This window comes from Mya arenaria, chromosome 3 (genome assembly GCF_026914265.1).
Source record: "Mya arenaria isolate MELC-2E11 chromosome 3, ASM2691426v1".
Taxonomy (NCBI): domain Eukaryota; kingdom Metazoa; phylum Mollusca; class Bivalvia; order Myida; family Myidae; genus Mya; species Mya arenaria.
In genome coordinates this window covers 15,114,778-15,142,777 of record NC_069124.1, presented here as the reverse complement: position 1 = coordinate 15,142,777, position 28,000 = coordinate 15,114,778, and the positions used below count along the sequence as shown (strand labels likewise).

General features: G+C 35.0%; 2 protein-coding genes across 3 annotated transcripts; one reads left to right on the top strand and one right to left on the bottom strand.

Annotated features, from left to right (window-relative positions):
* Window positions 1-337: 337 nt before the first annotated feature.
* LOC128228436 (scavenger receptor cysteine-rich domain superfamily protein-like) lies at window positions 338-15,403 on the top strand. Its single transcript, XM_052939749.1, has 16 exons — window positions 338-747; window positions 2,705-2,835; window positions 3,005-3,059; window positions 5,017-5,136; window positions 5,374-5,536; window positions 6,385-6,536; window positions 8,015-8,194; window positions 8,319-8,534; window positions 9,017-9,181; window positions 10,110-10,265; window positions 11,657-11,839; window positions 12,051-12,185; window positions 12,549-12,857; window positions 13,115-13,300; window positions 13,703-13,837; window positions 14,799-15,403. Exons 1-16 carry the CDS (start codon window positions 657-659, stop codon window positions 15,263-15,265), a joined length of 2,844 nt encoding a protein of 947 aa, XP_052795709.1. The 5' UTR covers window positions 338-656; the 3' UTR covers window positions 15,266-15,403.
* A 3,011-nt stretch (window positions 15,404-18,414) lies between these two features.
* On the bottom strand, window positions 18,415-26,389 carry LOC128228437 (uncharacterized). Of its 2 annotated transcripts, none has more exons than XM_052939750.1 (8): window positions 25,796-26,389; window positions 23,663-24,048; window positions 23,032-23,230; window positions 22,656-22,760; window positions 22,186-22,221; window positions 20,923-21,039; window positions 20,609-20,692; window positions 18,415-19,105 (listed from the first exon to the last, which is right to left on the bottom strand). In XM_052939750.1, the coding sequence occupies exons 1-8, from the start codon at window positions 26,036-26,038 to the stop codon at window positions 18,833-18,835; spliced, it is 1,443 nt and encodes a 480-aa protein (XP_052795710.1). In that variant the 5' UTR covers window positions 26,039-26,389; the 3' UTR covers window positions 18,415-18,832. The 2 variants fall into 2 exon arrangements, with proteins under 2 accessions (XP_052795710.1, XP_052795711.1); XM_052939751.1 differs by having other exon boundaries at window positions 26,109-26,389.
* Between the last annotated feature and the right edge of the window lie 1,611 nt (window positions 26,390-28,000).

Here is a 28,000-nt window from a genome sequence, read left to right as displayed (position 1 = left end):
AGAGTGGTTAATGTCATTCAAATTCCATAAAGCCAAATCTTTGTGAGGTGCGTGAAATTAGGTTTAACAGCAAACGGTAAATAGGATCATCATTTAGACGGCGTTCCTAAAGAGAATGCACAGACCGTTTTGTAAATAAGTATTTCAAATACCAAACACGCATTGATCCAGAAATGAAACGAATTATTTCTGTTTCTCCTGCAGTAATCTGTGTTTTCGCGACATCAATCACGCGTATCAAACCACATTGTTAACAGGCCTGTATGCTTGCAATTATATTTTACGAAATGATGGAGTGTTGTTTTGAGTAATAAAACGCATTTTAATCGTTTTCGTGAACTCATTTTGATACACTGATCATACGAAACTGTTGCATACGAGTTGTTGATAATAAAAACTGAAATTATTTCGTTGCGTGGTGTTAAGTGTAAAGAAATTGTGTCAAAACGGATATAAATTTGACTTAAAATATAAATGCTGAGTAAGCTCAGGGGCATTTTCAATGCGCATTAATCCTGACAAAATATTAATTTAGATAATGGTCTTGAACATGACCGCATTCTAAACCTTCCAATTGTTACGGTTAATTGGTATTGAAACACAAACAAATACGCAAAAGTATATTTGTATTAAGTGGATATAGACAAGTAAGAAATATGATATTCCAGAACCTTCTTGCCTCAACGTCAACACTTTTCGTTGCACTTTTTCATTTAGGATCTATGGATGTGGTGGGTTTTTCTGACGGTAAGTAACTTCTGGCAAATATATCACATTGGAGTAATTTATGATCAAGGACAGTCTGGAAAGTCTGGTAAGAACCACTACAAATACCATTAAACATGATCAAATCACTTCCTTAATCAGGGACAGTGCGTTAAAACAGGGGTAATACGGTTAGAACCTTTAGTACTAGATAATACATCAGTCCAAATTTTTCGATCAGCAGCAGTCAGGTTAAAACACCTACAACTCTACCCTATACGTGTCAAAATATATTTGATCAGCGGCAGTCTAGTTTGAACTACTACCACTATATTATATATCAGTCCAAACTTCGTTAATCAGGGACAGTCCGGTAAGAACTACTACCAGTATATTAAGTCTAAACATCTTTGATCAGGGGCAGACCGATAACTACTACATCTTATAAGGGTGTGTAAGCTTATTTATACTCGCACTCGGGCCTTGCCCATTCGGCGAGTGCTCCGTTAAGAGTGTTAGTCATTTTAGGTTTTTGGAGCATAGTGCACAGACATAATGTAACCCTGGTTAGAGCTACCCTGGTTCTTTAACGTGCACCAGTGTATAGCACTGTCACACGGGACCCCCATTTAACGTCCCTTCCGAAAGACGATTTTATTGATGCGACGGGGGATCGAACCTGCGACCCCTGGATTGATAGTCAAGTGTGTTACCTCAAGACCACGAATCCGCCACATATACTTATATGAGTCCAAACATATATGTCCAGGGACAGTCCGGTAAAAACTACTACGATTTTATTGCATAGTGGTCCAAACATCAGGACATAGAACATAAAAACAAAAAAACAAGAAACATGGAAGAACAGCACAAAACCCCACAAACGACACCGTGCAAACATACGATATATAAGAAACTATGTATGTTTATCAAGGATTGTTAGGTACCTCCTTGGAACGGTCAGTTAAATTTACTGGCGGTTTAAACCAGTTTAAGCGCACAAACCTCACTCTTATCCCAACAATCCTAAATAAAGTAAATCTTATCAAAGTATGCATTAACTTGGGAAAACTTAACAATAAAACAAATAGTAAAAAATATTTGTAAACCCTTCTAAAGGTACTTCTATGGTAAGAGATCGCAACTCTATCTGCTGACGGAGGAATACAATTCAGAGCACCTAATGCAAACATTTTTCATAGATACGATGCAGTCATTGTTGTAAAACGACTACCACTTTATTATGTAGAACTTCAAACATCTTTGATTAGGTACAATCCGTGTAGAACTACTACCACTTTATCAAATATGAGTCCAGACATCTTGATCAGGAGCAGTCCGGTTAGAACTACTACCACTTTACTGCGTATCAGTCCAAACATCTTTGATCAGGGACAGTCCGGTTAGAACTACTACCACTTTAAACAAAATATGTCCAAACATCTTTGATCAAGGAAGTCCGGTTAGAGCTACTACCATTGTTTTATATGTTTCAAAACCAGTAGAGCTAATATCACTACAACTAAAGAATACACGAGTCCTGTCTCCTTAAATCAAAGACAGTCCGGTTATAACCATTACAACTATATTAAATATTCTAAGTCTCTTAGATCTTTGATCGTCAAATGTCTATCACAAGACTTCCTGAAATATTATGACAATATTTTTGTTGAATCACATCAATATCGTTGTTCCGGTCACGCTAGTATTTTGTTGAACAGTTTTTACATCGAATTAATTTCGTTACATTTTATGAACATGGGATCACAAGTCGGTATTCGACGTTCATGCTACAAAACACGTCAAATTTGCATATTGAACATAGGTTCAACAATCTGCTTTTTACTAAACATAGTCTTCTCTGAATGTAACAATTTGAGTATACAATGCAATCAACTATATCAATGTAAATACGACTCATTTACAGACAAATCGAGTAGATAACGTATTTCAAATTCTAAATACTTTTTAAGCCTTTAACTTTCTTTGTTGTATCTAGTGCGCATCACAGGTGGCAAAGACTTCCTTGGTATGGTTCAATTTAATGAAAACGGAACGTGGCATAGTCTTTGTGCGGATGGGTTTGGTAGAAAAGATGCAAAAGTTGTGTGCACACAGCTTGGGTTTAAGGTACTGTTTATGTGCCGAAAGGCTCATTCTACAATAAAGAGTACATGTCGTGTTCAGAAAATAACTTTAAAAGTAAAAATAAAGAGTGTTTACATGTGACATTTCAAACAATCAATCTCGTATCCGACATATTTCCTTACCTTGACTATGACTTGTGTTTATGTTTCAGAATGGAATGGCTTTGAACATGAGCTCTGAAATAATTGCAGATCGAGGATTAAAAGGTAAAAGGTGCCAACTTAAGTTTTGGTCCAATACAACATGTTGTGTTTTTGTTGTTGTTGTTTTCAAGTATACAAGTCACGCTTTATATTTGTTGGAATTTTCTAGTTAAAGTTCATTCAAAATTGAAAGAATTGTTTGGGTCAAATCCTTGAGAGAAAAAAATCAGGTGCACCTGGTACATTCAATGCAAAAACAGTTTAATTGTTTCTAGTGAAACGGGAGCTATCTTTACTTTTATCAATGAAAATAGGCTTCATTCATACATTATTTAAAGTTTTGTTGAGCATAAGCATGACGACGGAAGGAAACCAATTACTAGAGAACGAGAAGAAGCACATTCAAAGCGACAATTTAGTCAAAAGTCTACATTTAAACTTACACCTCATAAAGAAGCGGCTTTCAAAAGTCCAGATGTTAACGTTTGAATCGTAATTAAGTTGTCAATAAACAATTAGGAGTATCGAATGGGATAAAAGAAGCCAGATCCAAAAGCCTTGAATACACTAGTAAATCAGGAAATGCATTGAAAGCTAGATCCATGAAATACGCAGATTTTTCTTATTGTTTAAATGATCATATTTTTGTTTCAAACAAACTATGCAGTCAGTGATTATGAGAAAAGAGACAGTTTATTCGAAGTCGTATTGAAAACAAAGAGCCAGAAAAAATATGAAAAGGCAGGAACTCTTATTTCTTTTGAATGGAATTGGAAATTACATGGTTTGTAGAAATAATGTTTCGAAAACACTGGATATCGGCAAATTAAAACGTAATATAACAAGGAGGTTTGTGTGTGTGTGCTGGATTAGATAAAAGTGGGAGGACACTTCCAGCAAATATGCGCAAGAAAAAAGAAACATTTGTCAGAGAACATATTGAGAGTTTTCCAACTGTAGACTCTAACTTCACCAGAAAGGTAACATAAAGTGAATAGTTACATAATATCTTAGCATTAGAATAATGTTTGCACTCTATGTTGAAAAGTGTTAAGTACTTGGCAAATTACACAAGTTGTTTACAGAAATCTATACAACTTGTCATGTTTACACAACTACTACCCCGGAGACCCCCACAAAAACTGCCTTATGCCAGGTGTGTAACCATTATGTACGAACATTTAAAATCTGAAGGGAAGCTAGACGATGCATCGAGGAAACCAATGGTACGACAATTAAAAAAATGAGAAACAACCACCAGTTTTATGCATAAATATTTAAGTTTGATTTACAAACTGTCCTATCAACAATCACGTAGTGTACAACCGAAAACATTGTTATACATTTGTTTCTCTGATACGATTCATGTTATTTGTTGTATGAAACTCAAGGTAAAATAGTCTCTTGTGAGAGACATGCATGTATTTTTTATATTTAAGTACAATTGAATGTAGAATGTCCAGTGCTGAAAGGTGACACTTTGGAGTTATACTTGTGGCGGACAAACCCGCAATCATAATAAAATACCTAAGTAAAATGTGCCTCAGTTGATTGTTTTGTTACATAATATCTAGATAAAGAGACCATCATAATATGTTGATTTGATATCGTATCAACAGATTTGACTTGTAACAGTTTTTGATAATGAAAAGTGAAAAACTATTTTTAACTGCTTAGTGTTAAAGGGGTTTTTAATACATTGTGCACCTTTTATTTCTATAAATGCTCAAATCTAAAGAAACGGTATAGCGGCAAAAGGTGCTATCTGCTGTTGAAACCTTTGACTTCTTGCAGCAACAAATCAGTACTAAATACACATAGCACCTTTTACCACCTTACATTTATAGTTAATAGGATATGCAATTTTAACAGTGCAAAACGGTTGGCTGTGCAGCCTCACTTCATACGTTTGCATTATAAACATAAAGGGTATTTTTGACTTGGCAAAAATGTACTCATTTCTTTACAAAAGAAAATGATTTTCTTTGTTTTCATTTTTCTTTGAACCCTCGAAATTCAGCTCGTCCAAATATTTCTTGTGAGGGCGATGAGAGATCGATACTGGAATGCAAATATGACAAAGAAGGGCGTTGCAAGGACAGGTGGAATTATGCCGGAGTTCTATGCTACAACCACATCAGTGCGTGAGAAAGTTAAATGTAACATATTATTCCAGAACAAAACAAAACTCTACCAGCGATTATGTTTACCTGCAGTAGCTTATATACTGAACAACATTATGATATGATCGTGTCACTTATTCATTGTAACAATTTTTACTTTTTACCTTCTTGTTTCCATTGAAATGCTTCATTTTACTTCTTGAAATCATTTGTACAATATGTTATAAATAAAGCACTAGGTTCTGTTTCCTCAGAGCCCACTTTACGAATGAACGGTACATCAAACTCCGGTGTGGTTGAGATTCAAGTCGACAACAATAATTACACATTCTGTGAACGTCAGTGGGGGACTCGGCAAGTGGATGGTCCATCTAGCCGTACCTGCAGGCATTTCGGATTCAACGATGGAAAAGGCAGGTATTACACGTTTTGTGATTTTTGTGTCCAACGTTATGGATCTAATGCATCAAATAGATAGTATGGTGTATCTACAGTACGGACAGTACAAGAGACGTTTGCTATCGGGTGTATGCTGAGTTTGAATATCTATTATTTTTAAAAAAAAATCAAAATTTCTACCAGATCCGAATATATATATATAATTATATATACATAACATTTCCTTTCTGACCAAGTACCAATATTTTGATGGAGGTAATACATCGTGTCCAATCGTTACGAGTTGAAATGATTGAGATAACGTTGGTAAGTTGTGAGATAACGCTGGTTTTGGGTGGAAAATAGCCCCAAGGGTAATAAATTCCATTCAGTGAGCGAGAAATGTACATTTTTGTTTACAAGGATAAGTGCAAAATGACCTCCTGTTATTGTTGAATCCATGGTTGTATTTGGTTACCCTAACATTGTCGCCGTTTTTCCTAATATTCTGGAAAATCACGACATTTGCTTTGGAAAGTTTGATCCGCAAGCTTTAAAGTTAAAAGACAGCGAAAAACACGGTCATATAGTGGAAAGACAACTTCTGTCCGTAGGAAATCTCTGATTTGAATGTATTTTGATACTGTTAGCTATAATGAGTGTGTGAGATTGTCATTGAGGTTGTTAAAAACTAATATTGTACGTTTTATCCTTATTAAATACATATCAATTTTTCGATTACTGTTATAAAAATTCTAACCCTGGGGTTGTGTTCAACCACAAACCAGCGTTATCCAACCACTTACGTTACCTCCAACATTTCGCCTCGTAAAGAGTGGACACGGTTATATAAATCATTAAATAAGTCGTTTATAAACCAAAACCAGGATATATCCAAATGGTGACCGGACTATGTTAGCTGTTAGCCTCTCGTGTTCCTACAACCAAAGATCCATTTTCTCGTGTTCCTGGTCCTTCAAAGACGATTCCAAATGCCTGCAAGAGAATATTGCTGCTGGTGTTGTTTGCTACAAAAATGGTATGTTTTCTTAAAAGAGCTGAGAGATTACTTTTCATAGTGAAAGCGGGAGCCATGTAAATGGAAATTTAAGTCTATAAGTACTAGTAATGCGCCTTTTAAACAGGTCTTTTTCAAGTGTTTAGTCTGTAGTCTGAGCGTTGATGGGTTTTTTTTTTCAACATATACTGTTAGTTACTTTATCTAGTAAATACGATCTAAGACAAATTCAAGTAAAATGCTTTACTTGAGATTCATTATTGTCCCCCTAGTCGTTAACTTCGTTCACGGTGTACTTATTTAATTGCGTCCAAAGTGTAGTTATTTTTTCGTGCACAGTGTATTTATTTATTGTAGTTCACAATGTACATTTTTCACTTTCGTACACAGTGCCCTTTGTATTCCGTCCATAGTGCACTAATTCATTTTCGTCCACATTATACTTGCTTAATTGTGTAGTTATTTATTTTCGTAAACAATATACCAGTTTATACTCATACACAGTGTACTTATTTATTTTGTTCCAAATGTAGTTCTTCAATTGGTCCACAGAGTACTTATTTATTTTGTTCCAAATGTAGTTATTTAATTTGGCTACAGTGTAAGTTTTTATATTGTTCACTGTGTAATTATTTAGATTAGTGTATAGAAGATAGTTTGTTTATTTAATTGGAATTCCGTTTTTGATTTCATGACTGTCATAAAAATAGTTGTACTAGTTGCGAAATACAGTTAATGCAAGATCTTTTTAAATTAAAAGGGCATGACTGCATTGACAAAATTACACTGGTCGCTATTTATTGAATAATTTTAAGGTCGAAAGTCTAATCAACACAAATGTGGATAAACGTTGGATTTCAAGTTGAATAGTTTATCTAATTATACATGGTTTCATGACACATGGATATAAAATATTTTTTTTGTAATCAGGGTCATGTCAAGATAGCGAATTTTCGAGCATACGTTAAAAACGCTTGAAAAATGGGATTTTCATTTCCCTAATGAACGGCCATAAGTAATATTACCAAAACAACCATAATGCAATGATATATAATCTCAAGATCAAATATAAGTTGGCTTGTTCAAAAGTGCGGTACTCAGTTTTGATGAAAGGGAAGTAACTACAGTTGATTTTAAAAGTTGAACTTAAGTTTACTCCTTAGTTTGGAGTGAAATTATCATTTACACTGCTGTCCTTTATCTGATTATACTCCATAAAAAATATTTCATCCAAAGGCATGAAAGAAAGTTATTATCTTCATTTACAGTGTAGTTGTTTATTTTCCTTCACAATGTACTCATTTGAAAGTTTCCATAGCGTAGTTATTAATGTTCTGACCTGTCGTGATTGATTAATTTGACAATGGTCGGCAAATGAATGCAAACAAATAGACAGTGTTGCACTTCCCTTTATTGTCTAATATGGTGTACTTTGTGTTTTCAAGGAACTTTTTCCTAAATAGTATATACTTCAATTGCATATTGTTGTATACCAACAGTGCGTATTTCTGGTGGTTGGGAGAATGAAACAATGATTGCTGGTGTCGTGGAAATGTATCATCCCGACTACAGTCCTATATCGAATTGGTTTACCATGGGCCCTATCGGCTTCGACGAAAGAGAGGCAATTGTTGTGTGTCGAGAACTGGGATTTTCCTACAGTAAAATTTTACCGACAGGTAATTTGTTTAAGTCAATACAAGTTTACTAGCTCAGACATTTAAAGGCAAGCGTTACTTTGAAGTGCCATGAATGTATTATTTTATTTAAGCAGAATTTTATATTGCAATGACTTTTTTCCAGGAATTTTTGGATCAAAGAGCATTCCCATTTTCCACCAATTTAGTTGTAGTGGAAATGAAACTAATTTTGCTGACTGTGACTACGAAAAGGCAAACCAGGGAGACTTTACCACCGTATATCGCTGCTTTGGACAAGGTCGAACCTGTCTGGGGCGGACAACTAAGACCTACGAATACTCTTCTATTGTCTGCTCTGAATACACTATTGGAAACACAGGTATCGACACCGCAAACAACGTGACATTTAAAGCATGCGACAAAACGGTGATACATTGCGAACGAACATCATGATTAATTGTATATAGTGTGTATTATTGTCGTGCAATTATTATAATAATCAATATTTTCTTTAAATAATCAAATCACGGTTATTGTTCAACATCATCTTAACAAAGCGGGGCGTACCCCTATAAATATTTATAATTAATAACAACTTTGCAAGTTGTTTAGCATATTTTAAACTCTTCACCCGTATATTTGAATGAGACACTACATTGTACTTCTTACGGTCTTGCAGCTTCATATTGTTTATTAGTAGGTGGGTGATATCAAAGATTTATCAATGATTTTAATCAAGACTGTCAGTCAATGATATGATCTGTCTGTGTATGTTTCAAAACTTTACACCGCACTGAAATGGTCGAAGCACATTTTAAAGCGTAAATCTGATCTCTAATTGCATGAATACAAAAACTGCAGGTATTAAGGTCCTCCCCATTGATCAGTCACCTTCAATAGTGTATGTGGAGAAAGACGGAATAAAGGGGGTTATCTACCCTGAAGGTTGGGACGATAATGACGCCCAGGTCATGTGTCAACAGCAGGGTTATAAAACAGGAGTCGCCCTCGGGCCCGTGTATGCAGGTACATCGTTTAATAAAGTATTAGTAACCGAAGACTCTAGCCGTTATGGTAAGGATAGTCGATATACGTACCAAATGATATTAAAGGATATGATAAGTTTCATGTTTGATGTATTCTTATAACTTTGAAATATATCGCATGTAGAATCATGAGTGGTTATTAAAAAACGCAAAAAATATACATATATCATTTATCAAGAAAGATGTATTGTGTAATGTGTGAGACCTTGTTGCCATGTGTGGCTTGTTTGTTTAACATTTATGTTTGTGCCTTTTAACATGATCATGTTAGCACTTAGGCAACTGGACCTGTGCTATTTATTATGAAACTCTATGATTACACAGTTTCAAACCTTTTATTTGCTAAGGCAGACTGTGTGTGATGCTTATAGTTTTAAACAATGACTGCATCGTATCTTTGAAAAGTTTTTGCATTAGGTACTCCTAATTGTATTCCTTTGTGCGCAGATAGAGTTGTGATTCCTAATCACTGAAGTACTTGGGGTTTACCTATAAGTTTATTATTATTTGTTTTATTATTAAGTTTTGTCAAGTTAATGCATACTTTGATAAGATTTACCTTTCACGTTTTTACTTAAATTAGGATTGTTAGGATAAGAGTGAGATTGTGCACGCAAATTGGTTAAACCCCAAGTAAATTAACATTTTACTGACAATCCTTTGTAAACACACCTAGTTTTAATATAGTATAAACTGTGTTGTCTGTTGAGTTTTGTTTTGTTGTTACATGTTTCTTGTTTGTGATTTTTTTGTTTTCGAGTCATATTTCTTTGGCGTTTACCCTGTGCCATTAAACGGGGTTTATGTTTAAACTTTTGACTACTGAACTTGGTTCTGTAATTTTTCATATCATGATTGTCTCTGCACTTTCAATTGATTTATATAAATTATTTAATTTATAACAAAAGATCTAAGATACCCTTACTGGATGTCAAAGGTGAAATGCGATGGAACAGAAGAACACATCGAAAATTGCAAATTTGATGAAACACCTCCTCCCTGGAAAGATCACTCATTTAGGGACCTTCGCAACGTAGCACAAGTGCATTGTACAAATGGGACAGGTATAGCATTTGCTGCATACGTAAATTGAGACATAAGGAAGCCCTCAGAGAGGTTTTACTTAGTTTTACCACAACGTTTACAAAAATGACGCTATTTTGAAAGTAGTGTAATGTTAGTTGTATTTCGCCGTCATGTTTATATCGTATAGTGTATGCTTAAATTTCAGACTATTAGTTTTTTCCCTTTAGTTTTCATTGTTTTAATCTAAATAAAAAACATAAAAGTACTTTGAACATGTTCATAATACATAAATCCCTTTAAAGATAAACAGAATACATGTACAGAATGAGGTATTGAACTAGGACATTTGTCTGACAAGTTGTGTTTTATAGTTTAGATACATATGAATATCAACCATATGACTGAACCAAGGATGTTAAAATACGTGTTGTCATATTATGTATATGTGTTGGCAAACAAAGATCATTAAAAATGAGGCAAAATGGACTTATACAAACAATTAAATAATTTAAGATCAATAAAATTAATAAGATAAATGAAAATAAGTACAAACAATAAAATAAATCAAGATAAATTGACGTTATATGCATTACCAAATGGTATAGATAAAGCTACATTCTGAATAAGCTATCCTTCAAAGGCACAAACTACATCCAAACATTCAAAATAGCAGTTCCGGTTTGATTGAAACTGTTCATTTAGAGTGATTAAAAGTACCAAAATGTCAACTTCCTCTTATGTCCAAGACTCATACGGACAAATTAGAACATTATTCACCGGACAATAGATAGAGGCTATATATATCCGGTCAATAGTTGGTAGCTGCGCAACCTGTCGGTGTTTGTTGTTGTTGTTTTTTCGTGTATTGCATATCTGTCATTTCGCTATATTTTCTATTAAATATATCGCAGAAAATTAACAGTAATAGCTTAAAATGTCTTTGAAATTAATAAAAAAATATGGACGGGAAAAACAGAATATGCTTATATTGATAAACTGTGCTTTAAAATCCGCGCTTGTTTGTTTATATTTTTCCTAGTAACAAAGCAGGCAACTCGGACATATAATACAAACTACTAATTACCGGTAAACTTTAAGCTGCACAGTGGCAATTTTATAATAATTTTAGTGTGAATACGTCTAACAAAAAATACAATTTCATATAGACATTTGGCTTGTTGGTCAATAGTCCAAACAATTTTGTCCTTCCCCGACCTTGGGTAATTGTTTTGACTTTTGACTGACAAGCCATTCAACAACTTCATAATAAATTGTCCTGAAGGAACAAAAAATAAATACACTGTATTAGTTAAAAAGTTTATAAGTTTGAATGGCGGATCGTGTCTTCAGTTGTAAGTGTGTGAGATGACAGCAGCCGTCTACTTTGTCTAACCGTATAAGGTTATTTCATCGTCCATGCCTGTTGTAGGTGTCGAGATACGACTTGAGTCAGGGACATCGCCAAATTCGGGAGTAGTAAAGGTTTCTGTTAACGGGGAGTGGGGCGTTATCTGCGATAGTGATTGGACTAATATGGACGCCAGGGTTGCCTGTCGGCACTTAGGCTTTAATGACGGTCTTGCTGGTACCACGGTTATCAAATCATTAACAGGTGACGATACTGACAGTATGGTTATTCTATGGATGATTTTTATAGTTCAGGCACAGTTGTAATCTTTCAATTTATCATTCCTGTTAATTAACATTTTACGATACTGTCAAAAATAAGTAACAATCCAACAATTAATATAATTTTATAACGTGACCAACATCTTAAATGGTGCTCTGATCTTAATTGTATGTTCAAACTTTTGACTTTTTAGTTGTTCGTTCGTGGTTGTACGACATAGAATGTAGTGGTGAGGAAAGGTCTATCTTCTCTTGTCCGGGACGTTTCAATGTTACGAACATACGTTTTTATGATAAGTGCATGCCGTATGTTTTCTGTGCAGAAAAAGGTACATTTACATTTGCATTTGTTCAAGTATATAAAATAAAGTAAACTGTATGCTGTATTGCATAAGATAATGCTACTAGTGCATCTCCTTAGTTTGCTCAAAATGTAAGTTTATAATTAGAAAATGAAGGTCTGGGAAAGTACCCGATGTTGGGATCGATCCTGTTTCTCTAGTGAGGGTGGAACTAAAATATTGTTTTATATTTTTGATATTTTGAGTATATACGACTTCGCAATTAAAAAGAAAAAAATATGATCGAATTGATATTTAATAATTTCAATTATACAAAATTGTGGTAATTGTCGAAAAGGTTTATTAATTAGTATTTTCTTAACACTCGCACATGACTATTATCGTTACCAGTTCGTCTCATACCAAATGTGACATTTGGCGCAGTTCAAGTATGGGACAGGGATGACTATCACCTTGTGTGTGCGGAAGGTTTTGATGAACTTGCTGCTCAAGCAGTGTGTCGATCCCTTGGGTTCGCCTACGGGACAAGCATATGCTGCTCCGCATTCGGAAGGATGGAATACAGCATTGTTTATAGCAATATCAAATGTACTGGTATCGAGTCAAGTATACTCGAATGCGATTATGTTAAATACTTTCCCAACTGCACCAGTGGATATTACGCCTCTGTAGCCTGCTCGGATAAACCTGAAAATGAAGGTTTGTTCAATATTTACGTTTTGGTCGTTCCCACATTTGATCATTTAAACGCATACAGTTTGTTATTTGCAAAATTGTCTTAATTGTCACTCAGGCGCATGTTTTCAGACAGTGCACGCGTGCCTTTGTATTAAAACGCTCGCTAGGGTTTTAATAATATACAGCTTATTGTGCTAGTTGAATTGTTGTTTACTCGAAGAATATTTGTCCCTACTTGTTTTTCATAAACAACGAATTATCAAAGCGTTTTTTTACAGATTATGAATTAAAAATACATCGATCCGGAAAAGTTACCACTAGACATTTTGATAATTCGGGCTTTATCTGCGCTAATGGTTTTGACGATGCAGAAGCGACAGTAATTTGCAAGGAGATGGGATATAAAGGTGGATCTGCGTACTTCCATTCAAGGCATACAAAATATTCAACAGTCCCACTTCTAGGTATATCAAATATTTAACTACAGTCGAACCCCGTTGGCTTGAACTCCCAGGGACCGGCGAAAATACCTCGAGCCTCTGAAAATTCGAGCCAAGCGGGATTGTTAACTTGCAGTATAAAGAAATTGGTCCGTGGCATATAGTTAGAGCCAAGTTAAATTCGAGTCAAGCGAGTTCGAGCCAACGGGGTTCGACTGTATAATCAAATCACAAATGAGTCGAAAGGTTTTCCGTTCCAATAATATCTCTGACTTTGGTTATCAATAATAATATATTATTTAAATAGCATTGCATTTTGATGATAACATGTTCGAAGTTTGAGATTGTATAGAGTTAATATATCGATTTCAATATTTTAGAAAATGAAACATTTCAAATTGTTTGTTTCTTACACTTATAAACTAGGAGTTCCATGGTTAGCAAATATTGCTTGCAAGGGAACCGAAGAGTACCTGGGAAAATGTGAAAAAAACGATTGGGGCTCAGTTGGGTCTTGCGATGAAAACAAAATACCTGCAGTTTATTGTTACAACAAAACGGGTACTTAGGCTTATTTTTTGGCTATGTATACTTTTGGGTACTGGTATTTAAGCTTAGTTTAGGTCATGGGTACTTAAGCTGGCAAAGGGTACTTAAGATTATTCTTGGCTACGGGTTCTTAAACTTATTTGTGGACATGGGTATTAAAGCTTAGTTTACGCTTCGGATACTTAATGTTTGTCTACTAGGCTACGGGAATTTAATAGTTGAGGCTAAGCTTACTTAGCGTTGTTCTATGCTACGATATTTAAGCTTGGTTTAGATCGTCAGGTATTTAAGCTTAGTTTGAGTTACGCTTACACATAATCTTATTCTAGGCTACAGGTACTTGATTTTATTATGGGCAATCATTAAGCTTAATATTAGTTGTTGGTACTTAAGTTTATTGTTGGCTATGGGCACCTACGCTTAATCTTTGACTTCCAGTGTTTGGGCTGATTTTTGGTCACGGTACTATACGGGTTATTTCGGCTACCTGTGCTTAAGCATGTGTGGGCTGCGGTCATGTTGATTTTAGTGTTCTTTGTATACTAAATATGTTAATGGTAATTCTGCTAAGATTTATCTTTTGATCAATTCCAGTTCCAGGTACAAACCAGTATTTCAGTTTTAAATTATAGAATACCTGTGATATATTGTTATAACAAGACGGGTACTTAACGTTCTTATGGCTGCAACCATGCCGGTTTATTTTCTTGATTTTGTTTACTTATCATGATATATTTTTCCTTTGCAAACATCTACCATTCTGACCAATTCAAGTCATATTCTGTTATCTACTAACATTTCCTTTGCATTCCACACAATAGTTACAAGGGTGCGGCGTGCCGATGTCTGGTCTTCTTTGTATACTAACAATTTTATTTGTACATTAATCTTTATGAAAAATGGACTAGTATCTTCTAATATTTCGTTTTAATTACGCATAATAATAAATACGTTATCTTTTTTTCAAATACAGGTTTTTCTTTTGCCCTTGTAAATGGAACGGATGAAGATAATGGGCTTGTTGTGTTCACAATAGATGATAAAGAGGGCGCAATTTGCCTACGCGATAGCGTTATAGAAGAACGACAGCAACTTGCAGCCATCGTATGTAAACAGCTTGGATATGGAAAAGGCAGGTTGCTTTTGAATGGAACTGATGCTGAGAATGAGGTCGACATAATGGAACGATTTCCTGGAAAGTTGGATGTGTTTATAACCAAGGCTAAGTGTAACGGAAATGATAGCAGTCTAACGGAGTGCACGTATAGGGTTGTAGAAGACAGGTCATCGTTCACTGAGGATTGGATACCGGTTGCTGAATACGATTGTAACAGTTGGAGTTGTATGAGAGCATATTATTACAACCGAGGGTATGCGATAGAACGAGAACTCTCATGTTGGAAAGGAAAACGACGTCTGGCTGTCAAATGCTTCCTTTAATACCATGCCTTGGTACCATGTGCTTTTTAGATAATAGATCATACATAGAAACATTCAATTGTTTTTCATTAGATTATATAGAGTAGTTTTTGTGCATTAATGTCCGCAACGGATCGTCAAATTTGATGTAAATGATGTCAATTGTCTGCAATCAATAAGAATGAAAGTATAAACTTCCACCAATGCAGGAAACAGATGTACAGTGATCGCAGTAAGTGAATTGTTTTCGGAAGTGCCGATAAAGCCATAAGACATGAACTATAACAAAAGAAATCACGATTCCACGCATGTAAACCACTTAAACGAAGTGATTTATATATTGATTCTATTAAGCACTATTTAATACAAACCGTAAATCGAATCATCATATCAATGTTATAACACATAGAATAGTATAAACTCAAAACAGCCCTAGATCAATAGCAAATAAGAAGTCGGTTTCAAATAAAAACAATCTTACCATAATTTGACATGTGCGGAAAATATCTTTCAAATGAAAGTTCATACTTAGTTTGAATAGATATAACAAACACTTTGACAAAACCATAAAAACACCAACAGTTGTCAACAGTAATACTATAATAAATATAAATCTCCCAATGCCCATACAGAAACATAGTGGCCTATATTGCCTTACATATGAGTTTAATTAATGATGTGGTTTATATTTAAAATGGATATTATTTCAACGATAAATTGTTGGATTACAAATGTTTCGACTGTGTTTTATTCATACTGCAGTGTCTCAAGTGATGGCCAATTTAGTACATGGATGTTAACATTGAGCTTTCAGTCTATGAAGGAAATTCAAAATGTAAGAGGCAGGTTTTCTTTAAGGAATGTCTTTGAAGACAAGAGTTTAGACCGTGATAACATTTCAAGACACAGATTTGGATACTGTTCATCTTAGATTGTATATTTGTAATTTAAGGCCACACCTAATTAATAACTTGTTCATCGGATTTCCCACACCTTTTTCTTCAGAAATGCAAAAAAAAATATTTTTTTTTTTTTATCACTTGCGCCCGCATCATCTGAAAAAAAATCAATCATGCAGCCGCTCTAATTAGAGTCAATGAACGATATAGACCCGGATACAAGCGTCTAGATGAACGAGACTAAATTGGCAAAACACTTCCTGATTCTTGAAAATAACGTTAACAAATGACAATTCTACCACCATTTAAAGTTTGATTAAATTTTGGACGAATGTGTTTGCTTTAATTTGGCTCCCTCTAAAATAAACGTATATATACTGGGCAAGAAGTGCTGAAATTTATCGTGAATGACAGTGATTATCCAAAGTTTGAATTTGGTTCGGACATGTTTGACGGAAATTCGGATAACCGTTACAGTGAAAAGACAGTTTCCAATCGGTCATCTATACCTACTACACCAGATAAAAACTGCAGGTGTGTATTTTAACTTCTTTGTTGTTTTGCTGTTAATATAGCAAATATAATGTATTTTTTTGTATTATTTGTTTCCTTCAAAAATAATTATACATTTAATGATTTATGCATGTTTGTTTTTATTTTGCTACAGATCAGAGTATACTGTGTTTATTTAATTCATATGCAATTCATGTACAGTAATAGAAAATAAAGAAACGAGCACCACCTTTCTTGTGTTATCATCAAACTGTTTCAGTAATTCATACTACATTATACTAAAATGAACATTTATGTATAATATTGCTTTAATATTAAAATTTCAGATTCCTCCGACACAGCGGATCATGAAATTCCTGTCCCCATGAGGCAAAGAGGGCGTGCTTGTGGTGGAGGCCTTGGTCGGCGATGAGTCAATGTTCGTGGACAGTAGGAATGCGCTAAAAATTAACCTGACTGACATTCATATGTGCTTCATGCAATCCCATGAGTTTTACCATTCACACAAAAACATCAAACAAGCCGGATTGTGTATATTTTGTAAATATTAGTCAAAAAGGATAAAAACAAAATGGTGTGTGATTGGAAAAAGGTATTAATCACACTTTGTGTTGCGAATAAATGTTTGTAGATTTTTAAGATGTTCATGTGTATATCTATAATATATATAGAAATCATTCAAGTGTTAAATATTTATGCTGATTGGTTTTTGTCTATGAAAAAATATTGCATATTCTTGTATTTTCTTGAAATATTTTTTTGCCATATATAAAAATTGACACAATCAGTATTTGCAGTACAAAAGAAGTAAAAGTGTCTTTTGTTTATATGTTTATGTTTTTTATAACTTGTCTTAATTTTAACAAGATATCTAAAAAATCACGGAAAATCTGCAAGTTTAAAAAAGATAGGCGTTAAGATCTGAGAAAGCTTAAAATCAATCTGGCGCTGGCTTGAATTTTCTGCGACATTTTTTCAGCTGAAATGGTTTACAATAAGGTGTAGGTTTTTTGTAAATTCTCTTCCAGAACTTAAATGGCTTCCAAGGCCAATCGTGTAGTCAAAGCAAGAGTGATAGCTGTAGTTTATATTTGATTGCAAATGCCTATATTGATTTTGTGAGTTATTTTTTTATTCAAGTCACCCGGTCTAGTCATTTCCATGGCATGAGATATGACAATGTATTTTAATAGAGAATTATTTTTAACAAAGTTTTCCTAAGGAAAATTTGAAAACCTTAAGTTAATAGATTTGGATATGGTTCATTGGGCAGGCAGGTGGCTGTGACCATTGGCGATTATGTCCAGGCTTTAACTTAGCCATGCATAGGGTATTTTGAAAAAAAAAACTTTTCAAAAAGGTTTTAAAAACTGGAAAACTGGTTTTGAGTTCTCTCATTTATGAAATAGTTCAAAGAAATACATTTGCTTGATCTCAAATAGCATTTGTTTGATCTCAAAACTAATATTTCTAAAGAATTATCTTGTAGTGTTATCATTCTTTCACTGGATGTTATCCTTGCACTGTTTACAATATCATTGTTTAGTTAATAAGTGAATAAAATGTGAGCAAAAGTGAGTTAAATGACTACATATATTTGTTCGCTCTTCGCTCGCTCCTCTTTTTTGCTAAATGCAAAACAAATATTTTTATTATTATTTCGCTCGCTCGCTGCATTATTTTTTGGAAAAAAATCCGATGAACAAGTTATCAATTTGGTGTGGCTAAGCATATAATTAAAACAAATGATATAACATGTATGTTAAAAGTCTTTGTTTATTTCGATTTGTGCTGAGGCGCTATGCAACAATGCCATCAACGGCTTTTTGACTCCATTATCACACACGATTGCCTTAATACTGTTATGTTAAAAATACATCGACATTTTAAATGCAAGAAACACATCGAATAATATATCACGGGTTCATATTGTTTAATAAAAAACAAATAGTATCGTTAAACTAGACCAACAAGGTCGATTATTGCTACTCTTTGTCGTAACATTCATCAGATACAATATACTTATGTCAATATCTTAAGCCTCATTAGTAAGTTAATACCATGCAATTGCACAGACATATAATTCCTTCATTTTCAGTTACATAAAAATACTAAAACTATTTCATCATTTTCAGTTATATGAAAACACTTCCTCATCTTTTAAAAATACACTTGATTATTGGTGCTTTTCTGGCTGAGCCACGCCTTTCCCAACCACAGGCCCGCATTGATGCAGCATGAGCGCAGGCCAAACAACAAAATCCACTATTGATCCTGTACAGGTGTATTGTTTGAAACTATTTGAATCAAACTTGTCGCCCCGCAAAGCTGTTTTAAAACACATAGGTGGACTTTGAACGACCATCATCCAACCGACGTAAAGACACTGCAGAATGAAGGGTTTGAGGCCATGTACACACTGCTTCCGCCAGCTCGCCTCCATGTAAGCCTACGGAATAAAGAAAGAATAACTATCTTTAGTTTGAAGACGTGGCGGCCTTACCTACAGTTAATTGCTGTTGCTGTTGTTGGTGTGGTTGTTGTTGCTTGTTTTTTTGTGTGATGTTGTGTGTGTTTTTTACTTTTTGTTGGTTTAAACAATATTTATTTCGATATAATATTTACAATTAGTTTAGTTTAACAAATTTGAGCATAATCAACGTTAACAAAGACCAAATATGTAATGCATATAAACAACGAATATGTTAATTATGCACAAAACAATAGTGTAAACAGAATTGAGAAGAAAGCCTTAAGGCTTATACTATGTCTCGCTTCTGTAGGTCATTTACGCTGCTTAGGCTAGTGCGCAAGTTACGGTGACTCGAATAAATATAATCTTATAGTCGTATTGTGTAAACTATGGTATGTAAAACAAGTTGTTTTAGTCTGAAATCATTTAGTTAGAAGGAGGGAAAGATAACGATAGAATAAAAGGAAGCTGAACGAGAGAGGTGGTACAGGCACTGGTCAAATCGGGATTGGGATAAGGTTTGTTATAATGTGTACTCAAAAACGTTTAGATTGGCGTATGTAGTTCTGGACGCTATCAAAGATAAGTTTGTTCTTTTGATATGAGGCTTCCTTCGACCCAAAGAGTAACAGCTGAAGAGACAAATGCCCAACGGTGGATAACTGAAAAATTAGATGATTTCTTTGGACGCTATATAATGGATAGGTGAAGAAAAAGTGAAAGGTGTCCTCAATTTCACCGCATTGACAATTAGGACTGTTTACAATATTTTTTGAGAATAGATGTTCATTAAGATTGCTACAGTGCATACGTAACCTCGCGTGATTGACACAGGATTTGCGGTCACCTTCGTAGTAGAAGTCAGGAACTTGTTTCGTGTTCTTGTTAAGTTTGTATTTGAAAGAAGGTACGGATGGCGATGAACGAATTTCTTCCGGGAGTGCGTTCCATGCGGATATAGTTGATGGCAGAAATGAACTCGTCAACAACTGTGATTTGCATGAAATGTTCCGAAGGTTATCTGCATTTCGAAGGTTATACGAGGTAGTATCGCCAACTCTTGTTGGAATTAGTGAAGTTAGATATGCTGGTGCAAGGGAGTGAAACATCTTGTAAAATAGGATAAGTTTATGTTTACGTCGCCTTTCTTTGAGTGGTTCGATTCCAGTTTCAACATAAAGATTGGTTAGAGATACTAGTCGAGTTGCCCCCGATATAATTCTGGCCGCCTCATGTTGTTACTTTTTGTTGTTGTTGTTGTTGTTGTTGTTGTTGTTGTTGTTGCTGTTTTATGGGGGGAGAATAATTAGTGTTGTGGACGTAGGCGCCGGTATCAATATTATACAAACTGTATGGCCGCTCAGTATTTAAACATCCTATTTTGAAACGGTTGCAGTGTGTACCAATTACCGCTCGCTGGGGAAATGTTTTGTAACACTCTATGTTTGCAGATTGATGTTAATAAATGCATCCACTCACCCTTTGCACGATTGGCAATATAGAATGTGAAACTTCTTTTCTCACTTTCGTCATCTGTTCTTCAACTTTTACGTGTTTTGATTCCTGTTAATTTAGATAAAGTCCTTTTTTGTTTATCACGTGATGCAAATATTCAAAATTCATTGAAAATGTGTTTAGCCAAACACTCTTTAAACATATTGTCCTAATAGAATAACAGTTGTTTAACACAGTTGTGCCAGTGTTTACACATTATTTAAGTGAATTACAAAGTTTTAATGCTGTAATAACCATAGTGCATTTTCAGTCATTTGAACATGATACAGTGTACTTACAGCTTCCTTATCGTTTTCCGGTTCGTTTTTATCAACGTAACTTTGTCTGCTAGGTTCCCATCTTTTTTGAAGCTGCATGTCTTCTATAGTCGACTGCTCTTTACAATATTTTGCAAGCTTCAATTGAAAAAGGAAAACATACGAGTAGAAGTAGTAGTAGTAGTAGTAGTAGTTGTAGTAGTAGTAGTAGTAGTAGTAGTAGTAGTAGTGGTAGTGGTAGTGGTAGTGGTAGTAGTAGTAGTAGTAGTAGTAGTAGGAGGAGGAGGAGTAGTAGTAGTAGTAGTAGTAGTAGTAGTAGGAGGAGAAGGAGTAGTAGTAGTAGTAGTAGTAGTAGTAGTAGTAGTAGTAGTAGTAGTAGTAGTAGTAGTAGTAGTAGTAGTAGTAGTAGTAGTAGTAGTAGTAGTAGTAGTAGTAGTAGTAGTAGTAGTAGTAGTAGTAGTAGTAGTAGTAGTAGTAGTAGATGTAGTGTAGAAGAAGTAGTAGTAGTAGTAGGAGGAGGAGGAGGAGGAGTAGTAGTAGTAGTAGTAGTAGGAGGAGGAGGAGGAGGAGGAGTAGTAGTGGTAGTGGTAGTGGTAGTGGTAGTGGTAGTAGTAGTAGTAGTAGTAGTAGAAGGTAGTAGTAGTAGTAGTAGTAGTAGTAGTAGTAGTAGAAGAAGTAGTAGTAGTAGTAGGAGGAGTAGTAGTAGTAGTAGTAGTAGTAGTAGTAGTAGTAGTAGTAGTAGTAGTAGTAGTAGTAGTAGTAGTAGTAGTAGTAGTAGTAGTAGTAGAAGTAGTAGTAGTAGAAGAAGTAGTAGTAGTAGTAGTAGTAGGAGGAGGAGGAGGAGGAGGAGGAGGAGTAGTAGTAGTAGTAGTAGTGGTGGTGGTGGTGGTGGTGGTGGTGGTGGTGGTGGTGGTGGTGGTGGTTGTGGTGGTGGTGGTGGTGGTGGTGGTGGTGGTGGTGGTGGTGGTGGTGGTGGTGGTGGAGGAGGAGGAGGAGGAGAAGGAGGAGGAGTAGTAGTAGTAGTAGTAGTAGTAGTAGTAGTAGAAGTAGTAGTAGTAGTAGTAGTAGGAGGAGGAGGAGGAGGAGGAGGAGGGGGAGGAGGAGGAGTAGTGGTAGTGGTAGTGGTAGTGGTAGTGGTAGTAGTGGTAGTAGTAGTAGTAGTAGTAGTAGTAGTAGTAGTAGTAGTAGTAGTAGAAGTAGCAGCAGTAGTAGTTTTAGTAGTAGTATTTTATTTTGTATTTGTATATGCACAACGCTCTGTTTAATGTACTTGAATTTGCATACCTGTTTACGGGACATCGTCAGATGAACAGGAACGTCCTATAAAGCAAATTCATTGTATAAAATTAGTCGTCATACAACCTTGGAAAATAGGTGGATAATAAAGAAAGTTGCAGGAATAAAGTTTAAACAACTGATTCTATGTAAAACTATTTAAAGAGATTACATAAAAAGAGAATGTCATATTACTCGTTGATCCGTGTGATCACTTTGTATGTTTGCATAGAGCCCGTATTCAATTTGACTAAGGGTTTAATGCAATGTTTCTGTACGCAAGCAAGCAAAGAGTCATTTTTAATTTTGCACAGTATTGCGGAAGTAGATTCGTGCTTGCGCTTTATGACAGTTTGGTACGGAAGCAGATAACAGTGTGTGATACGACACTTCTGAACGCTTTTCCATATGCCAGGTAAGTTATATAATATTTCAACGGGGGAATGAACAGGCAAACAAATCAATGCATGTCGTATTACCTTGAGCACTGCAGACTTCCGGTATTCATCAAACAGTAGGTTAACAGCATCATCTGTTTTCTTAAGCATCTGTTTGGCTTTCTTCTCGCAAAACTCAAATACATTCTAATGAAGGGAAAATTGTAATTAACTATAAGATAAATAATTCTATCTGGAAACTTTGTAATACGAAAATTGTAAGCATACTAGTTCGGTAATAGTTATACAAAAATATTTTTCATTTTAACTGTTTGTATGAAGAAAAAATATGAAAAATTTATGAAGTTTTAATTAATGGCGTTCGTTATTAACTATGCACATTTAGCGCAACGTTTTATTGATTGAATGATGAATGAGGGAATGACACATCAAGAAATGGGGAAAACCGAACTCGTACCAATAACGTGAGGTACAGTGTCTCAATCGCTTCATCCTCAGTGTAGCCACTTTCGGTCAAACAGTCAAACGCGTCGGTCCACTCGTTGTCATAAAGTTCACTGTACTTTTCACCAAGTTTCAAAGGTCTGTTCGGATCGCTAAGATCTGTAATATTGGGGTTGTCTGTCGTCAGTCTATCTCCTGCAATCTTACTCAATCTACAAAGATGAATATTTAAATAAAAACAAATTCTGATTAACACAGCACAAACAATTAAAAATATTATTGTATTTGCATAACATTAACCTGTTTAACATTTTATTCCAAAAGTTATATTCTTATCTCATACAATTTATGATATCGATTATATTCCAAACATAACACTCTTGATTAAAATTCGTTTTACAGTCAATTCAATGTCAGATTTGAAGCATAGAAATGCAATTTGAGAATGCCCTCCTACGGGATGAAAATATACACAAAAGGATTGTATTTTCATCGAATGTGCTTATTGACATCAATGGTTTGCGCAACACTGTGACAAAGCCCTCTACCATCGGCTTAATCAGTGTTCTTTTTAAGAGTCAATAAGCGGTGTTCAAGGACCCCGAAGGAACAGAATACAAGGACTTCAATGACCAATATCAAACCTTGTCAATAGTTCCTCGTTTTCGCCTTTAAACTGCTCAAGTTCTGCCTTTAACTGATCATTTGCTGTGAGTAACCGACTTGTTTTGTCTTTCTCATTCTCAAGTCGTTCCCGGAGGTCACACATTTTGTGACTTATCACATTGTACGCATCTGACGTCTCTTTTTCCGAAGCCATGTACTCTAGGGAGGCATTGTCATCAATAGATGCAGAATTTGGGAGTTCTGTTATTGCTATGTCCTGTCCAATATTAACGTAACCAGATTCAGTGTTAGTTTGCCTTTTTAACGTTGGCGGTTGGTCATTGTATGTGGACTGAAAACTTTCGTTCTGAAAGACCACGTCTTGTGTTGACGTCACAGATCTTTCTTGAAAATCTGGAGGAATCTGAAAAAGAGTAGTGAATCATACTAGTGATATTACTTAACAACTACACAATAAATAATTATTAGGAAATTAGTTTCTGTATTAACATGAGCATGATGCGGAATTTGAAAACAAATCTGTAACGCGTTCATCATTGTCCAAACCAGATGATAGCACATTTTCCGGGCCAAGAGTTTTGTAAATGGAGGACTTTGATTAATAAACATATTTTGAATCCAATAAATGAAAAGCGCTTCTCTGTTTATTAGTTTGGGTTCATACGAGTAGCATGAGAACAGTAAGATTGAAGGAGGTCATTAAACGGACGTAGTAACATGAATAACGGATAACATGAACGTTAGAATCTTTATGACGTAAGTTTTAAAGCTTTGAACAAACCATTAACATGACAAGCAAATGTAACGGTCCGCTGTAGGCGGATGTGCGTTCATAATGTTCCGTATAAAACGGAAGTGCGTTCGTAGTACGTATGTCAACTTGGTAATATGCAAATGAGCAAAGCCCGGGCTATGTGAGAATAGAGAAGTTAGTGTATATAAAGACCAGTTGACCCCTTCAGGGTCGTGCATGCCTTTCCCTGAAGGGATCTGTTGGTGTTTGTTTCATTATGCCAGAAAGCTCTGCTATCTGGTGTTTGTTCGACGTTACACTTTACAAATGGTGGCAGCGGTGGGATAATGACAACTGCCACTCGGGACGAGTCTTCTCGGAGGGGAAAGTCGCTGTAGGCGGATGTGCGTCATAATGTTCCATAAAAAACGGAAGTACGTTCGTAGTACGTATGTCAGCTTGGTAATATGCAAATTAGCAAAGCCTATGTGAGAATAGAGAAGTTTGTGTATATAAAGACCAGTTGACCCCTTCAGGGTCGAGCATGCTTTTCCCTGAAGGGATCTGTTGGTGTTTGTTTCACGGTCGCACGTTACACAAATATCTTTATGTTTTCAATAGGGATGTGGGGCGCTAAAAAAATGAGCTTTTTAGAGTACAAAATGGCATTGCGATCGATATTGTTACTCATTTACGAGTACTTTTTAGTTTACAAACTAAAGTAACACTGAACGAATGACACCCAACATAACATGATTAGAAACTCAGACTTCGTGTATTTATTAAATTACCAGTTTCAATAATACATGTTGGAACAGTCAATAAAAAAAAACTTGTTGGCTTTACTGATTTAAAACAATCATGGATCCTCAGTCTAGGATATGTCCCCTAAACGTTCTTGATAAAGAATAAACATACCTGCTTGTTTTGATTATAAATTTTGGGGAACCGCCATGACATTGTCAGTGAAAACTCATTAATAAAGGCCTGACATGAAAGTGCATGCTCTATAGTCTGCATAAATACCTTTTTGGGAAACGCGTGACACAAGACGCTATGGCGTACGGTTGATATTTGGGTTATTTTTATCTAAGTCAAGAAATGTTGGCTGTGGCAAATACACAGCTTCACATGCTGCTTAACGTTATTGTAAAGTATTATCACTTTGGCTAGTAAACTTCTCGGTCTACGCTCAAAGAAATATGTTATGGATGGACCAACCATGCCAAAAGCAGTATGTTTCACTTCAGTCAAAGGATAGATATAATAACGCCTAATGACTAAACATTACATTTGCTATTGTAAATCCGAGTAATACTATCACTTTCTGAACACCAGTATTAGCATTTTCTTTTTGAGAATTATCTTTTTGCGATATGGTCTCCTACACAGTATAAAAGCAAGTGAATACCGGTACCTTCTGTAATAAATCATCAGCCGCAACCTTCATTTGTGTATACACATACTTTATTATATCTTCCTTCGTTGTTGTATCAAATTGTCCTCTAATTTTAACAATTTTCTTTTGCCAAAATGTTATTTGTTCTTCAAATTGGTTTAAAAGGTCATCAGCTTCACGTTCGAGTCCTCGTTTATAATTCCGGGTTTTGTTTCCAGTTTTCGGAACATTTGCAACACGGCTACTTCCATTGTTTCCCATGATGTGAATATCAATGATTCTTATATTTTTCAAACCATTATTTATGCATATATATTTATATACCACATACTTTATCTTGTATTGTAGTTTGGCCGCACGTGAATAACGCCGTCTGTTATAAACTTCCCTCTTCCTGATATATAATCCCCAAAACACCTATGTTATCAAATCTAATACCTGAATTGATTTACATCGTGATTATGATTATGCTTATTCCAAATTCATTCTATATCACATGAGGGAAATACACAACACTGTTTTTTGAAATTTGATCGAGTGAAAATTAAAAGTTCAATCAAACATGTGTACACTTAAGTTTGTAGCATATTCCTAATTGCGTATCATGTTTGTGTCTGGGTTAAACCTAAATGTTTTACATTGGCAGGAAGTAAAAACAAATAATAATACGACTGCTTCCTTTTATCTAGAGCGACTTAACTACTCGTTTAAATGAGATAATGAAGTCGTTTAAATCAGTTCGTGCTCGTTTCAACAAGAAACGTAAGTCGTTTTAACGAGATAAAAAATGTCAGTTCAATGACAACGTAGCTATTTTAAATGTTGGTTTGATTTTCCATGTGACGGCTTTATCATAAAACACTTGCAAATCTTGAATGCTTCTACACAGAGCAGTTGTGGAATATCATTTTAAAGAGGAAGTTTTTCATTAAACCTAGTTCTGTTAAGTTTATTATAAACTTGAAAAAAAACTTGACCGAGCCCTCAACCTATCCTAGTTTATGTTGTGTAAAAATGGCCAAAAAAGGGTTTATTTCACATTTTACACGCAACCAAAGAGCAAATTGCCGATAAATGGTATTTTTTCCGGTTATAGATATTTTTCAAAGAAATAAAAATGATGGTTTATTGTTTCATACAGTAATAAACAATTTGATATTGTTCACTGGTTATTTTTTTTAACTTTAATACGCTCCCATTTCCAAACAAACGTCAGCGCACACAAGGCTGGAACGAAATTTCAACGACGTCATTTCCGAAATGAAGTTATGGTCGCATACAAAAACAGTTTCTTCTGAAAACTACAACAAAACAAGTGCAATACATAAAGAAAGTTAATGTCAAATCAAACGCCATTAAGAGCACTGCAATTTCCTTAACACACATTGATAATAAGGTATTGCTGAATGCTGTGTTTGTAAAAAGCCTATATTAAAATTTTATTATCTAACAACATTCTAAAGACAGCCCTTTCTCTGTGACCTGTTTTAAAACGTCATCAAGACGAGAACTCATCTCAGACGTTAACGCCTCTCGCCAATTTCCAAGTTTACCTGCAAAACACAGACATTGTAAATATATCACATTCAGGCTATAGAATGGGTAAAGAATAGCACATTAAACTCTCTCTAATGCCTTATTTGTTTTGTATTTCTTGGAAGGGTTTTAGATGCAGAGAAAGAATATGTATAAAATATACCAAAACTAAAACAAACAAGCGTTTGTGGTCTTGAAACAGTGTAAAGCATGGAACTTGCGTAGGATTTCAGTGGGAAAAGAACAAAAAACACTACAATGTATTTGAATGTCTATCATACATTTCCTGTCATTTATTTTACATAGAAGTATTCTTCAAGAAATATCCTTCAAACGATACCAACCTGTCATAGGGTTACCACGCATCAAAGATACTTGGTAACTATACGTTTGAATCTTCCTATATTTTCTATGTAAACTATTTCAGTAGTAATTAAACTATAGTGTGGTAAAAGGTTAGTTAAATCGGCATATATCAGTTTTCTGGCTTAGAATAACACTTTCTAACAGTAGGATAAAACAAACTTTAAATGGGCGACAAACTAAAAGAAACATTAATTGAGATAATGTGTTCAAAAGCAAGTGCACCTTTGTTGATGAAACCACCATAACCATCTTTCATTTCACTTCCAGCCAAATGTTCCAAATTAAGCGTCTGGTTCTTTCGCATGCTTGCAGTAGAGTAAT

Coding starts and splice junctions, on each gene's coding strand:
- LOC128228437 (XM_052939750.1), bottom strand. CDS start 26,038: ATGGGAAACAATGGAAGTAGCCGTGTTGCAAATGTTCCGAAAACTGGA. Junction 22,222..22,655: donor GGAAGTCTGCAGTGCTCAAG/GTAATACGACAT, acceptor TTTGCTTTATAG/GACGTTCCTGTTCATCTGAC. Junction 20,693..20,922: donor CGGAAAACGATAAGGAAGCT/GTAAGTACACTG, acceptor CTAAATTAACAG/GAATCAAAACACGTAAAAGT.
- LOC128228436 (XM_052939749.1), top strand. CDS start 657: ATGATATTCCAGAACCTTCTTGCCTCAACGTCAACACTTTTCGTTGCA. Junction 8,195..8,318: donor CAGTAAAATTTTACCGACAG/GTAATTTGTTTA, acceptor ACTTTTTTCCAG/GAATTTTTGGATCAAAGAGC. Junction 12,858..13,114: donor GGATAAACCTGAAAATGAAG/GTTTGTTCAATA, acceptor GTTTTTTTACAG/ATTATGAATTAAAAATACAT.